Source organism: Brassica napus, chromosome C1, assembly GCF_020379485.1.
Source record: "Brassica napus cultivar Da-Ae chromosome C1, Da-Ae, whole genome shotgun sequence".
In the NCBI taxonomy this organism is placed as follows: Eukaryota; Viridiplantae; Streptophyta; class Magnoliopsida; order Brassicales; family Brassicaceae; genus Brassica; species Brassica napus.
The window spans coordinates 8,079,631-8,094,503 of record NC_063444.1 but is presented as its reverse complement, the minus strand read 5'-3'; the positions used below and the strand labels follow the sequence as shown (position 1 = coordinate 8,094,503).

The window sequence follows — 14,873 nt, the reverse complement described above, 5'->3', positions numbered from 1 at the left end:
TTGGTGACATAGGTAGCCAAATCAATTCTCTTAAGCCTTTCCATATATCACAACTCGGGATGTTACAAAAAAGTGGGCAAAGTGATAGCAACCAAACCGAACCAATAGTTACCTGCAAAGAAGAAAGCAAATTGCTCTTGGCGCCAAGAACCAAGCGGAAACTAAGACGACATTGGGATGGAGCAACTTGACCACGAGCTGTCAACGGAAAGCATAACCTGTCGACTCAACAGAGGAACACAACACCGAACCCGCGCATCAACTGAGAACCAGAGGACATAAACTTCTTTCCCAAAGGCTGCATACTTTCGGTGACACGAAACCAGCAGCGGCGGAGAGCAGGTAACGAGACCCAAAACAGAGGAGCTACTATCTCCTTGAGTCGAGAAGAACAAAGAGGACGAGGAACGAGTAAACGAAAGGGGAGAGTAGACTTAAAGCCTAGAAACGTCAGATGCATAGACGCAACCAACACCTGAAGACCTCTCACCTACACGCACTGAGACCGGAGAACAAGAACCTGACACACGACGGTTTCAGGGCACCGAGCACGCCTTGAAACAGAAGAGAACCACCGAAGTTAGGGTTGTCTTCAAGCAGAGAGAGCGTTTTTTTTCTTCATAATGAATCCTTTAAACGGTCCCGATTCACTTTTATTAATTATTATCTTTGTAAAAGATATAACGTGAGAACAAAAGTGGAGGCTTTTGAATGATGTTAAATAAAATAATAACTACATTGCAGTGTTGTGACTTCTAAGTAATTATTCAAGCTCATTAATCTCATAAGCAGATAAGACTCTGTTTTGGGTTTAAATTAGTTATACAATGAACAAAATTCCGAGTATTTTTTCTTTAATTTTAATAACCCAATACTTAACTAACAAATAACAAAAATATAATAAAAACAACCACACGTGATTTAATATTGCAGGTCTTAAAGCCTAGACGAATAAACAAATAAACATGTTATTTACACCGTGTGTTTAAAAAAAAACTTTGACTGACTTTGTTTTGCCTACAAATAAAACCAAAAATTCCAGTTATATATTTTTTTTAAAAAAAATTTGACTGACTTTTTTTTTTTGACATAACTTTGACTGATTAATTCGAAGGAGATAAAAGTATATATACATTAAAAAAAAAACATTAACACATATATCATAGATTATAAACACTTGCGCTATGTATCATTGGAGTGGCTTCTTATATCCAGTAATACACTGCATTCGGTATAATAGATTGTTCCTTGCAAAGTATCTAAAAAGATTCAGCTAAAACAGTCAAGCATGCATCTAAGTATATATACACATAAACATAAAAAATCACAAACCTAGATTTAGACCAAAAAAACTCAACACACGAAATATAGAAAAGCTTTAATCTGTGAGAATAAAGAACTTTGATAACTTTGGTTAGAGTTACAAAGTTCAAAAGGTGTTTAATATCCTCAACGAATTAAAGATGGTTTAATTAAAACCCTAGTTCTTCTAGTTCTTCTTCCCCTTAGCGATCTCGGAGTAGGAAGGTCCATCCATCTTGTTCCTTGCTCCAATCCTGCGCTGAGAAAGAGGTGGGAAGTTTCTCTCCTGAGGTGAAAGCAAAATGATCTCCATGTCCTGAAACATGGAACAGAGAGTCGTAAATCAAATCTGAGTTCGTACGTTTTTCTTGTTCTTTTGGATCGATGTCTCCAAGAAACGAACCTTGATCTGACGTGATCCCAGTGTCATGCATCCATGCAGGAGTAATGATGGTGGGATCTGAGCTCCGCGAAGCTTTCTTCCTTCGCTTCCAAAGTTCCTTGCTGTACAAGCAATAAAACAAGAAATATCGTTGGATGATGAGCGAAGAAGAAGAGTTTCAAGAAAAATGCATAGATCATAAAAAAATCAAGCATGTAAATATTTACCGTTCTTGACAGCGACTCTCTGGTTCGAAAGATCAACCTTAACAAGGATTCCTTCGATCCTTGCTTCATCGGTGCGGATAATACTAACGAAGCTGCCGATCTCTTCCATGTTCAGAGCCTTTGAGGTGAGTGGAGACGATGAGTCGCGTTCGTGATTCTTGTCCACGTACGTTCTCTACTTCTCTCTGTTTCTCGATCGAAAAGTTTGTTTGTATTTTTTTAAAAGATTCAGGTATTTATAGAGAGAGAGAGTGGGGAAGAACTTAACTGTGTGTATGTGGGCTTTTCGTTGGGCCTTCCGCGCCTACTTCAATTTCGTTTCGGGTTAAATGGAGAACCGGGTCATAAAACCGGGTCACGAAACAGGTCGAATTCTCAGTTCTCACTAGGCTTGGTCGGGTAAGATCCATTCAGGCCCGGGTTTTCAGATAAATGAATTCTCTACCCAATAGGTACTTGGTAGATTTCGGTTCGGATACCACCGGTTCCGAGTACCCATTTATTATGTAAATCATATACATATTTATCAAATAAAATAATTTACATGTAAATTGAAGTGGGTTAGTGGTCACATAGTCTATCTTTATTGTGGACAACTCGGGTTCAAATCCCTAAAATGTCAATTTTATTTTTAAAAAATAATATTGAAATTCAATATATATATTTACAATATATATATCGCTAACATAGCCGCTTTTCTATCTATACTGTGGTGATGACATTTTTTCTAATATTCTAGGTTGTAGACTATCCGTTTCGGTTTAAATGGGTACCCGATCGGGTTTCGGGTAATAACGAGAACCGATCCAATATCCACGGGTATTAGAAGCAATGAACCATCGGATAATATGACCATATCCAAAACCGAACCGAACCAGTACATTTCAGATCGGATCCGGTTCGGATAAACGGTTCCCATTAAAGGTCACAGCCCTAGTTCTCGCTGATTCGTTACTCCAAACAAGTAATTTTTTTCAAAATCGAATGAATTTCCTTTCTGAAATTGTAATCTGGGTTTGGTTTCTGATATTTCAGTGCAAAATTTTATAGTCTTTTGAAGTTTTAGGATTTTCGAGATTGGAGTTTGAGTTTAGGGCTTGTTTTTTCTTGTTTATGTAAATTGGGTTTGTTAAAGTTGAGATTTTTGTTAATTCACTAAGACAATTTTGGGATAATAAATAGTTTTGTTTAGCTCCGTTAGTTTCATTTGATGTATGTTATGCATATTTTGACAAATAGAGTGAGTGATAACCGCCAAAGAGAGAAAATATAGACTAGTAATTAATGGAGATGATGATTCTATTTGAGCAATGACCACTTTTGGGATTGGAAGGTATACTTGATGAGACATATCTCTGAGCTTTGATGTTTCTGTTTTGTGTGTACCCATTATTAAGCCTTTGTGGCTAAGCTGAGCAAGATTTTCATTTTTTATGCTTTATTGCTACCAGTGGGGTTACCATCTCTCTCTCTTTTGTCGTTGTTTATCTATTACGTTGGCCAAAAAGAGAACAAAAAGGAATTATACTATTAGCCACATCCCTCTCTGTATCTCATTAAGTAAATTATAGTCGGTGGCTGATAATGTGTGGGTTTATTGTGTATATGTGCAGTCATTTCGTCCCAAAGACAGTGATCAAACACCAGTGACCACAAATGAGCATCTTCTTCCTAATCCTCCTCCTACAAGCTCAGTCTCTGCTCCATCACCTGACTCTGTGTGTGGTGCACAATCAGGATCCTCTTCTCAGCAATCTGCTGAGGCTGCTGTTACTGGTTCTGTTGAGTTTGGTCCAAAGACAATATCCTAAGGCCTAGTGTTACACAACTAAAGCCCACGCATTGGTTGGATAAACTCAAAACCGTAGAAGTCGTTGCTGGAAAAAAGGATCAAGACGTCAAGTATAAATCCAGCTTGAGAACGAGATCATCAACCACGCGTGAGAGAGCTGCACAAGAGAAAGAAAGTTAAGGCGTTAGAGTAATAGCAACAGAGAACTACTGTGTTCTCTAAGGATCTCTATTCTACTTGTATTCTCTAAAGGCAAAACCCAAGGTGTTGTGTAAACCTAAAAGTCTATCACAATTTATAAGTGACTAGACTATTGTAAACTTCTTTGATCATAGTGAAGTTTGGGAGCAAGAGTTCTCCCACGAGACGTACCGTGCTAGAGGCCGGGAACTCGTTAAATCGCTTGTGTCATTTACTTTGAAGCTAACCTAAGTCGTGATCATACTGAATAATCCTTACAAAGTGGTATCAGAGCTGAGGCTAAGGACAGGTGATCACGAGGAGATGTCAACCTCAAGAATCGAGGTGGACAGATTCGAAGGAACCGGTGATTTTTCATTATGGAAAGTCAGGATGTTAGCTCACTTCGGTGTGCTAGGATTGAAGGAGGTACTAACCGACCACAAGCTTGTGAAGGACATGTCGACGCCTAAGGATGAGGCAGAATCGGCTATGAAGGATCCTCAAAAGGGGCTAGCAGGTCTGGTGGAGACTACCCCCAGGATTGATCCAGTCAAGTTTGAAAAATCCGAGAAAGCTAAGGATCTGATAGTCCTAAACGTTGGAAACAAGGTCCTGCGAAAGATTCAGAATTGTGAGACTGCAGCTGATATGTGGTCAACATTGGACAAACTCTACACAGAAACATCACTGCCAAACAGAATCTATCTACAGCTTAGGTTCTACACATTCAAGATGTCAGACTCTAAAAGTATTGATGAGAATGTAGATGATTTTCTAAAACTGGTTGCAGACCTCAACAACCTTCAGGTGGAGGTAACCGAGGAAGTACAAGCTATCTTGTTACTAAGTTCTCTATCAAACAAATATGATCAACTCAAGGAAACCCTCAAGTATGGGAGGGACACTTTAAGCTTAAGTGAAGTGACTGGTGCAGCAAAGTCAAAAGAGAGAGAGTTAATCGAGAGTGGCAAACTGTCAAAGTCAGATGGAGAAGGACTGTTTGTGGATAGAGGAAGATCAGAATCTAGACAAAACAAAGGCAGTGGAAAGTCCTGGAAGGGAAGATCAAAGAGTAGGTTTGGAAGATCAAAATCCCGACCAAGGAACATCAAAAACAACAAAGGTTGCTTTATTTGTGGTAAAGAGGACCACTGGAAAAAGGATTGTCCTGATAGGAAATCAAACAGACAAGATAACACCGCAAATCTTGTTGCTGGGCCTAGGCAACCTTTGGTGCTAACAGTAAGTACTGAGGATACAAAGGAGGAATGGATCATGGACTCAGGATGCTCGTTCCATATTACACCCGACAAAAAATTCCTATTTGATCTGAGGGAGTTCAATGGCGGTAAGGTGCTCATGGCAAACAACACACACAGCGACATCAAAGGGATAGGAAAAATAAAAATTCAGAATCCTGATGGGTCTAAGGTGGTGCTTACTGAAGTAAGATACATGCCAGGTATGAGCAGAAACCTTATTTCATATGGTATGTTAGAGAAGTCAGGATGCAGATATGAGGGCAAGGACCTCATAGTACAATTCTACAAAGGAAATGAGAAAGTAATCTCAGGAAAGTATCATCAAGGATTGTACTATCTCCAAGGAACTGTGTTGAAAGGAGAAGCAAACATATCTAAGGAGGAGGTCGACATGACAAAACTTTGGCACTCTAGGCTGGGACATATGAGTCTGAAAAGTATGAATGTCCTAGCTAAAGAAGGTTACTTACCAGAGAAGGAGGTAAGAACACTTAAGTTTTGTGAAGAGTGTGTGCTGGGAAAATCACACAAACAAAGTTTCAAACCAGCTAAACATGTTACGAAAGGAATTCTGGATTACGTGCACTCAGACTTATGGGGCTCACCATCTTCGCCAAACAGTCTAGGAGATTGCAAGTACTTTGTAACATTTATAGACGACTACTCTAAGAAGGTATGGATTTTCTTCCTGAGAGCTAAAAATGAGGCATTTGCGGCTTTTAAGGAATGGAAGACAGCAGTTGAAACTCAGACAGAACGCAAGGTTAAATGTTTAAGAACAGACAATGGCTTGGAGTTTTGCAATCGGGAATTCGACAATTACTGCAAACAAGCTGGTATCAAAAGACACAGAACCTGCACCTATACCCCACAGCAGAATGGTGTCTCAGAAAGGATGAACAGAACCATTATGGATAAGGTAAGATGTATGCTGGCTGAAACAGGTTTAGATCAGAGTTTCTGGGCAGAGGCAGCATCTACGGCTGTGTATTTGATCAACAGGTCTCCGAGTGCTGCACTGAACTTCAAGCTGCCAGAACAGGTATGGTCTGGATCCAAACCAGAGCTCAAACACTTAAGACGTTTTGGAAGCTCTGCATTTGTTCACGTGAAAGAAGGAAAAACAGAACCTAGAGCTGTAAAAGGAGTGTTCATGGGTTATCCTTTCGGAACAAAAGGGTACAGAGTTTGGATCCCTGAAGAAAGAAGATGTAGAACCAGCAGATATGTAGTGTTCAATGAAAGAGAAATCTATAAGGATGTCAACGGTACTGAAAGGAAAAATGAAAAGAATCCAAAGGAAGATAACATTGTCGTGAAGGAGAAGAGGAGACGAAGAGTAACCTTCAGTGATGATCTAATCCGAGGTCCTACACCAAGCAGCTCTGACTCTGACTCAGAAAATAGCAACAAAGAAGACTCAAACTCAGACATCTCAGAAAGTTCCGACACAAAAACAAAACATGAAGCTGAGGATGAAACTGAGACAAGTGACAAAGAACAGACACTTAACGAGTATGTGTTGGCTAGAGACAGAGAAAGACGTAAGAACACTAGACCTCCATCACGCTATGAAGATGGAAACTTTGTAGCATATGCATTGAACACGGTGGAAGATCTAGAGGTAGAGGAACCGAAATCCTATGGAGAAGCAATGAGAAGTACAGAAAGAAAACGATGGAAGGCTGCTGCAGAGGAAGAAATGGATTCCCACAAGAAAAATCGAACATGGGACCTGATAGACAAACCAGAAAAGGCCAAGCTAATAGGCTGCAAGTGGATTTTTAAGTTAAAACCAGGCATACCAGGAGTTGAAGATGAAAGATATAAAGGCCGACTGGTCGCAAAAGGTTATTCACAGACTGAGGGAATAGACTACAATGAAATCTTCTCCCCAGTAGTGAAACATGTTTCAATCAGGTTCATGCTATCAGTGGTGGTGAATCTGGATTTTGAGCTAGAGCAGATGGACGTCAAAACAGCCTTCTTACACGGAACTTTAGAGGAAAAAATCCTAATGACTCAACCAGAAGGCTTTATCAAACCAGGAGATGAAAATAAAGTCTGCGTGTTAAGAAAGTCTCTTTATGGACTCAAACAGTCGCCAAGGAGATGGAACCAGCGTTTTGATAGCTTCATGAAACACCAACTGTTCGAGAAGAGCAGCAGGGATCCGTGTGTCTATTTCAGGGACACGCAAACTGATAAAGCAGTGTACCTACTGCTGTACGTTGACGATATGCTGATAGCTTCAGGGAATAAGAAAACAATCCAGGAACTGAAGGACAGATTGAATGGGGAGTTTGAGATGAAAGATCTAGGAAAGGCCTCAAGAATTTTGGGTATGGACATCATAAGAGATAGACAGAAAGGCACATTGATCTTATCTCAGGGAAAATATATTGAGAAAGTTTTGAGAACGTTTGGAATGCAGGATGTGAAACCAGTGACCACCCCAACGTCAGCACAGTTTAAACTAAGAAGCTTAACTGACAAAGAATGGAAGATTGAAGAGCAGTACATGGAGAACATCCCATAAGCAAGTGCAGTAGGGAGCCTCATGTACGCTATGGTCGGATCTAGACCTGACTTGGGGTTCGCCGTGGGGTTCGTGAGTAGATTCATGAGCAAGCCGAGCAGAGAGCACTGGTCAGCTGTCAAGTGGGTATTGAAATATCTACGAGGAGCGTCTGATCTTAATCTAACATTCAAGAAGGATTCTAAGTTTATCATAGAAGGTTTTTCAGATTCTGATTATGCTACCGACCAAGACAGGAGGAGGTCAGTAACCGGATATGCATTCAAGATAGGAGGAAACACAGTATCATGGAAATCATGCCTTCAATCTGTGGTTGCTTTATCAACCATAGAGGCAGAGTATATGGCTCTACATGAAGCTGCTAAAGAGAGCATATGGTTGAGAGGCTTATGCAACGAGCTAGGATTCAAACAGACAAGTGCAACAATTCATTGTGATTCTCAAAGTGCTATAGCCCTAGCAAGAAATCCAGTGTATCACGAAAGGACTAAACAGATCGATACTAAGTTCCACTTCATACGAGATCTAGTGGAGGCAGGCGATGTTATCCTACAAAAGATACACACTAATTTGAATCCTGCAGATTTCCTAACTAAAACCGTACCTGGTCCGAAGTTCCAGCTCTGCTGTGGACTTCTCAACGTCCAGTAGGAGAAGAAAAAGCAGCCCCGGTAACTCCAGAGTGAACGGTTTATCTCGCAAAAGATCTGAACAACACACAAGGGGGCAAGTGTGAGATAATAGGAGCTGTCATTCAATGTGTTTGAGAAAGGGAGTTACCTGGAGAAAAAGGTGGAGTCGTATCAACACACACGCACTCCAGGTGGAGCAATTTGCAAAAGGAGAGTGGGTATATCTGCACTCACAAGAAACCAGTCCAAGTTTCAGAAAGCAATTTACTCAAGACAAACTGAGTTTCTTGCTTAGACAACAGCGATACGAGAAGGTACAAACTTACTGTGAAAACAGTCGAAGAGCAAGCAAAGTAAAATGTGGAGCTCTGTTGACTTCAATCTGAGTTCAAACCGTCATGCTTCAGTGTAAAGATGAGGTTTTGAAATCAATAGTCCAAAAAAAAAAAAAAAAAAAAAAACAGTTACTACTACGACAAGGAAAAGTCGAGTTGAGCTACCTTAGAATCGCAGTGGAGGTTCAGATAGAGAAGTCTGAATCGGTGGAGTCACAAGTGACAAGTGACTCAGCAAAAGGCACATCACCAGAAAAGGGATCACGGTCGAGGTGGAGTTCCTTACAAACTCGACAAGAGAAGACATGCACGATAACAGAGACTCAAGTCACTCTCTCAAAGTTTATGATGTAGTTCGAAACACATTCGATAATGGAGAGAAAGGAGAAATCAAGCCACTAACCTTGCGGAGTCAACGAAGGAAACGGGTGGGCTAGATTGATTGAGTAGAGTCTGAAGATAGCCAAGGCAGAAGTGAGAAGTGCGATGCGGTGCTGCGTGTTTTGTCGGTGATGATGTTTAACGAAGAAGACAAGGAGTGAAAAAAACTTAGGAAGTTATTGGGTTTGGGCAAAAGGTGGAGTTTTGTTGAGTTTGGCCCAAAGACAATATCCTAAGGCCTAGTGTTACACAACTAAAGCCCACGCATTGGTTGGATAAACTCAAGACCGTAGAAGTCGTTGCTGGAAAAAAGGATCAAGACGTCAAGTATAAATCCAGCTTGAGAACGAGATCATCAACCACGCGTGAGAGAGCTGCACAAGAGAAAGAAAGTTAAGGCGTTAGAGTAATAGCAACAGAGAACTACTGTGTTCTCTAAGGATCTCTATTCTACTTGTATTCTCTAAAGGCAAAACCCAAGGTGTTGTGTAAACCTAAAAGTCTATCACAATTTATAAGTGACTAGACTATTGTAAACTTCTTTGATCATAGTGAAGTTTGGGAGCAAGAGTTCTCCCACGAGACGTACCGTGCTAGAGGCCGGGAACTCGTTAAATCGCTTGTGTCATTTACTTTGAAGCTAACCTAAGTCGTGATCATACTGAATAATCCTTACAGGTTCGTCTCAATAGAAACCTTTGTTATTCGATTTTTTGCTTGTGTTATTTAATTAAGACCACCCCAATGTATCGACAGTTTTTTTGGCGGTCATACATGTATGAGATGATCTTCTCAGTTGTCGTACATGTGTGCTCTAAGTAAGCAAAACACACACACACACATACATGAGATCTATACACTCTCACTATAGTTTTGTATAAAACATACATTTGATGATGCAACAAAAACAAAAAGTGGTCTCTGCAGCTGTATTGGTGTTTGATTCTGTAAACCAAGATCAATTGGTTCTCTTTATTGACTTTTCTGTGAGAATGCGATGAATTTTTCTTAACCAGAACTGGAGAACATACGAAGAGAATCAGATTTTGTTCCTTGTAGCAGTTAAAACCAAAGCTAACATGACTCCTCTTGATCTTAGTCTGACCTTACCGTGGATCCATGGACAGTGATCTGCAGTCTTCTGTTAGACTCATCATTGATTAATGCTGCTTCAGATACCTGATAGTTTCATGTCAAATGTCATCCATTCCTTTTGTGCGGGTAACATGTATAGCTTTCTCAAAACCTTATAGATCAGTTATCCTTTCTTCACTGCACCACACACTATCAGCCATCGACTATGATTTACTTAATGAGGAACAGAGAGTTATGTGGGTTCATTGTGCATATGTGCAGTCATTTCGTCTTTATATCAAACTCTTTCTCTTTATTCAGTTGATAGTGCTAATAAAGACAAAGAATAGTACTAATGAAACCAAACAAGTACTAAGAGAACTATAGTTGACTTTTTCAGATTTATGTCAAAGCCTGAAAAGGGAATAGAGAAAACAAAACACACAAGTAGACAATATTTAAAGATTGTACATATTATTGAAGAACTTTTAGTGTTTTCTACAGGAAAGCAAAAAAATAAAACAAGATTCTCATCTAGAAAACACAAAGTACCAAAAGTCAAGTTCATGAGACAAAAAACACACATAAAACATGAATTTTATACAAATCCCAAATCTGCCAGTTCACAACTAGAGGGAAGATGCGGCAAGGGTCGTTCAATAGGGCCAAACGGATTGCATGGTCTCCCGATAGGATCAAACGGACTTCGTGAGATCACGTAAGAAGATCCATCAATAGTATTAACATCGTCTAGGTTGTTGTTTTCTTGTGGACCACCCCATAGCTCATACTGCTTGAAGTTGTTAGTCAATTCCTCTAAATCCAATCCTTCATCGATCTAGAACAAAAAGAAAAGACAAGATTAGTTTTTTTATGGGTGCTTAAGGTATACAAAACAAACAACTGCGATGTTTTTTTATTTAGAGTGACATGATGTAATAAAAGTGAGAATGTAATACCGGCGGAAAAGAAATTGGAATAGGCCCAAAAGTGGCAAAGAAACTTTGAGGAGCAAACACGAGCTCGGAGGAGGCAGCGTATGTAGGAGGAGCTTGATGATTAATGTGTTCACCACAAGGCATATATCATATAAACCTGAACCGGAATATTGTGGTAGAGCAATATTTAGTACTTCACTGAGTGATTCATTAACTGAAGAAGCATCAGAATCTGTAGTATCTTGCGGTTTGTTGAGCTCTCCGTTAGAGATTAATAGTGGAGCTTTCTTGCGTCTCTTAGCACCGTTATGATTGAATGATGAGTAGATAAACGGGAGTGGTTGCGTTGTGGCATGAGGAGAACGTTTACTGAGTGTGGCTTCTCTTGCTAAACAACCGTAACCGTAATGCGTAAAGCTCGAAGGAAGCGTAACTATTAGTTTCTGGAAAAAAAAAAATTTAATGGCACATATATCAAAAAAGGAAAGTTTGAGCTTAGCAAAGGAAAGCATATCAATTAACAAACATAACAAAAGACATACCTTAATCTGAGTCTTCTTCAAAACAACGTAAGGTGGCACTTGAAATCCGTTGTCATTATTGTTCTCCGTACCATAACATATCACTGCACAAAAACCATTCAAAATCAAAATTAAACGACTAATATATGATAAAAAAACAGTAACTAAAAAAGGGTCAAATAGTTAGGATCTTGGAGGGTTCTGGGTCCAATCCATACCGTTTTGAAGACCTAGAGCTAAACCGTGGGGATTCAGATGACGGAGAAAGCTTTTGTAGTTAGAAACCAGATTGATAAAGCTTCCTATGTATGATTTAGGATTTGATAGTGTGGAAGAGAAGGTAAAGTTGATGATGATGATGACAAAGCCAATGCATACTGCGAACTCTCCGTCTCCATCAGGAATGTAGTCTGACTAGTTAGGGTTCTTATAAAAAGGAGTTAGGAAAAGAAGAAACCTTGTTTTACAAGGAAAAGGAAATACAAACCTGTATGCTGTATTCCGTTGATGTTGCTTCAATGTTGGGCCTAAATGGGCCTTAGTATTCATGTATGATTTAATCCTTCAACTTTACACTAAAGATAAATGGGCTTTATATGGGCTCGAATATTCCATGATTAATTAATTATTTTTCCCTCCTAAAATTCTAAATTCATTTTCAATTTACCCAGATTTTTTCTTCAGTTACGCCTCTTTTCGTTTGGCTATACGATGGAAGAACCGGGTCGCAGACAATCGGATCTGAAGCAATCGTTCAGAAAAGCTGTTCGTTATCTTCTCACTGCGTGCTCCAGAGAGGTATTCTCACTCAAAAACTATTAATCGAATCTCTTTACTTAGTCTTGTGGAGTTTTAGGGGTTCTCGAAATTGAGTCTTGGAATGTTCAGATTGAGACCGCTGATTCTGTTCTTGTCTGCTCGAGACTGCGAAAATTACTTACTCCAGTGAGATTTTAAGGTTTAGGGTTTTTCGAATTCGGAACTCGAACTATACATCCCCTTAAAAATTAGAGCTTTAATGCTTGCTGATTACTTAAAAAAAATATCAAAGCTTTATGTTTGCTTTCAATGTTTGTTGCTAAGAAAACCCTTTTATGTGAATCAAAAACCATCTCAGGATTTTCTTGATATTTTCTCGAAATTCGATGTGGCTGAGCAAAATAGGCTTTATTGGTTGACTACTCAGGTATTATCCCTTTGTTGTTATTACTATTTATTATCTAGATGAGTATATCCATTGGTTTTATATGTTTGGTTTTTAATTGTATCTCTGTGACATGTTTCTAGGTGATTGTGAATTTGCATCAGTCATTAGAGGTAATTCTCGGCTTTTGAAACCATTCTGATTTTCTCAATATAAACGTAAATAAGGAAACCATGTAATGGGTTTGTTCATGGTAGAAACCTTTTTTTTGTGATTGTTACAGGGTGAGTTCGATGCACAGTGTCAAGAATATCAGGTAACGTTGTTGACAGACATCATCTCTGTAATATTTTTCAGAATTACTTTTTTCCACGTTAGGGGATTGTTGCTAGTTATCGCTTGTTTTCCCCTTTCATCTAACTTGTAATTAGTTTTCTCCCCTGTGATCGACCAGACACTTGTGAAATGAGGGATTTGTCAAAATCCTTTGTGAGTGAAAGCATTTTGTCTCTTTTTTGCAGGTTGGACCAATTCTTGATAAAGTTGAGCAGATGGTTGAAGAACAGAGTTTGGATCCCTTGTTTTCTGATAAGTAGGTGTCTGTCATGCATGCCGCTTAATCCATTTTGCATTTATGTTATTATGGTACAATGCAAGTTCACAATATATTGGAAATTTCTGATATGAGTTCTTCTCAGGAGCAATGTAATGGACTTAGCAAATGACTTAACAACAGCTAAGAAGAGCGAGATACAAAGATTAACAGCTTTGCTTCAGGGGGTAAGTAAGTTCCAATAAGACTGTCAGTCACAGGACACCAACTCTTTGCTACTTGAAAACCGATTTCTTATTGTCTTCATTCACTTACCAGGCTGAAGAACATAATCGTCAAATGGAAGCTCGGATTAGGCTGCTCAGGGAGCAACCACAAGAGGCCTCGGACACAGCTAATGCAATCAAAAAGGTGTTATATCTTGTTCAGTTTTTTCAAATTGTCTCAACCAATTATTCTTCATTTATTAATCATCCTCAAAACGTTAAATCGTTTGCAGCTGAAAACTGGGATCTCAGCCTACTTTGAAGGAAATGACAAGCTGCCTCCAATATAACTTTCAAGACATTTGCAATGGAAAAAATGTGTAACTTTCATTCTCTGCATATAAGTTTATTAGCGTATTATCAACCTAGCCGCAGTCACTTGCTACATGTGTAAACCACTTTAGAAGCTGAGATTAAACCGGTTTATGTATTTTGTTCTAGTTAACTGATTCAATTAAGATGAGTGATAACTTTGGTGTTTCTTAGATTATTCTAAGGTTGGAAAAGGTGTTCACAAGTTATTACGTAAACAAACATGTTGTGACACTTTAGTCGCAACCATAAGATTCGTTGGGAAATGATCATCTTGTGACTATCATATACAAATTTTAAACGATCATCTTCTGACTTTACATCTAAGTAATTTCTAAAAATGATCAAAACCTTTTTTCGTAATAAATAAAACGGCACTGTTGGTGTATCACTAGACATTCATAATGGATGACTGGGACTCGAGTCACTCAACAAAAAACCTACTGTGATTGTGTACTTTCTACCGACAATATGAGTTCATCACACACTTCACAGCGAAACTGTTTGTTTTGTGTTTCTATTCTGTGAAGTGTTTACTACTAAATGTCAGAAGCATATTGTTTTCTGTGTAAGCAAACATACTTGTTAAAAAACAAATTTGAAAAGTGAAGAAAGCAAATCAATTTTTTAAGCAAATCAATTTTTTTTTGTCAACAAGCAAATTCAAAAACACACATTTAATTGAAAATATGCATGGCCGAACGACTACGGAACTAATTATTTATTTATCTTATAAGATATTCACAAGTCACTAAGTCAACTAATATACAAACACTCTATGCCAGACTGTTTATTCTTCGTAATTGATTAACTGAGCACATTTATTAATCCTGCAAGGCTGCAACAATCCACGTAATGGAGTTGATATAGTACACGTACTTAGAAATATATAGAAAAACTAATATGTTCACAAGTCAAACAGATACTTGTACGTATAAGAGCAATAGTTATTTATTCGTGGTCAAAACATAACGACTGCATCTTCATGTATGCTAGTGCGTCATTACTTGCATAAATGCATTTGAATACG

The 14,873-nt window shown here is 38.8% G+C and overlaps 3 protein-coding genes across 3 annotated transcripts; 1 reads left to right on the top strand and 2 right to left on the bottom strand.

Moving 5' to 3' along the window:
• Positions 1 to 1,176: 1,176 nt before the first annotated feature.
• Positions 1,177 to 2,252, bottom strand: LOC111205190 (protein decapping 5-like). The gene is made up of 3 exons (XM_022700642.2): positions 1,912 to 2,252; positions 1,706 to 1,806; positions 1,177 to 1,618 (listed from the first exon to the last, which is right to left on the bottom strand). Exons 1-3 carry the CDS (start codon positions 2,018 to 2,020, stop codon positions 1,490 to 1,492), a joined length of 339 nt encoding a protein of 112 aa, XP_022556363.1. The 5' UTR covers positions 2,021 to 2,252; the 3' UTR covers positions 1,177 to 1,489.
• An 8,455-nt stretch (positions 2,253 to 10,707) lies between these two features.
• LOC106373903 lies at positions 10,708 to 11,966 on the bottom strand. Its single transcript, XM_048743615.1, has 4 exons — positions 11,954 to 11,966; positions 11,590 to 11,672; positions 11,242 to 11,490; positions 10,708 to 10,947 (listed from the first exon to the last, which is right to left on the bottom strand). The coding sequence occupies exons 1-4, from the start codon at positions 11,964 to 11,966 to the stop codon at positions 10,708 to 10,710; spliced, it is 585 nt and encodes a 194-aa protein (XP_048599572.1).
• Positions 11,967 to 12,210: 244 nt separating this feature from the next.
• BNAC01G11660D lies at positions 12,211 to 14,012 on the top strand. Its single transcript, XM_013814854.3, has 8 exons — positions 12,211 to 12,366; positions 12,686 to 12,754; positions 12,856 to 12,885; positions 12,996 to 13,028; positions 13,234 to 13,304; positions 13,411 to 13,492; positions 13,584 to 13,676; positions 13,765 to 14,012. The coding sequence occupies exons 1-8, from the start codon at positions 12,280 to 12,282 to the stop codon at positions 13,819 to 13,821; spliced, it is 522 nt and encodes a 173-aa protein (XP_013670308.1). The 5' UTR covers positions 12,211 to 12,279; the 3' UTR covers positions 13,822 to 14,012.
• The last annotated feature ends 861 nt before the right edge of the window (positions 14,013 to 14,873 follow it).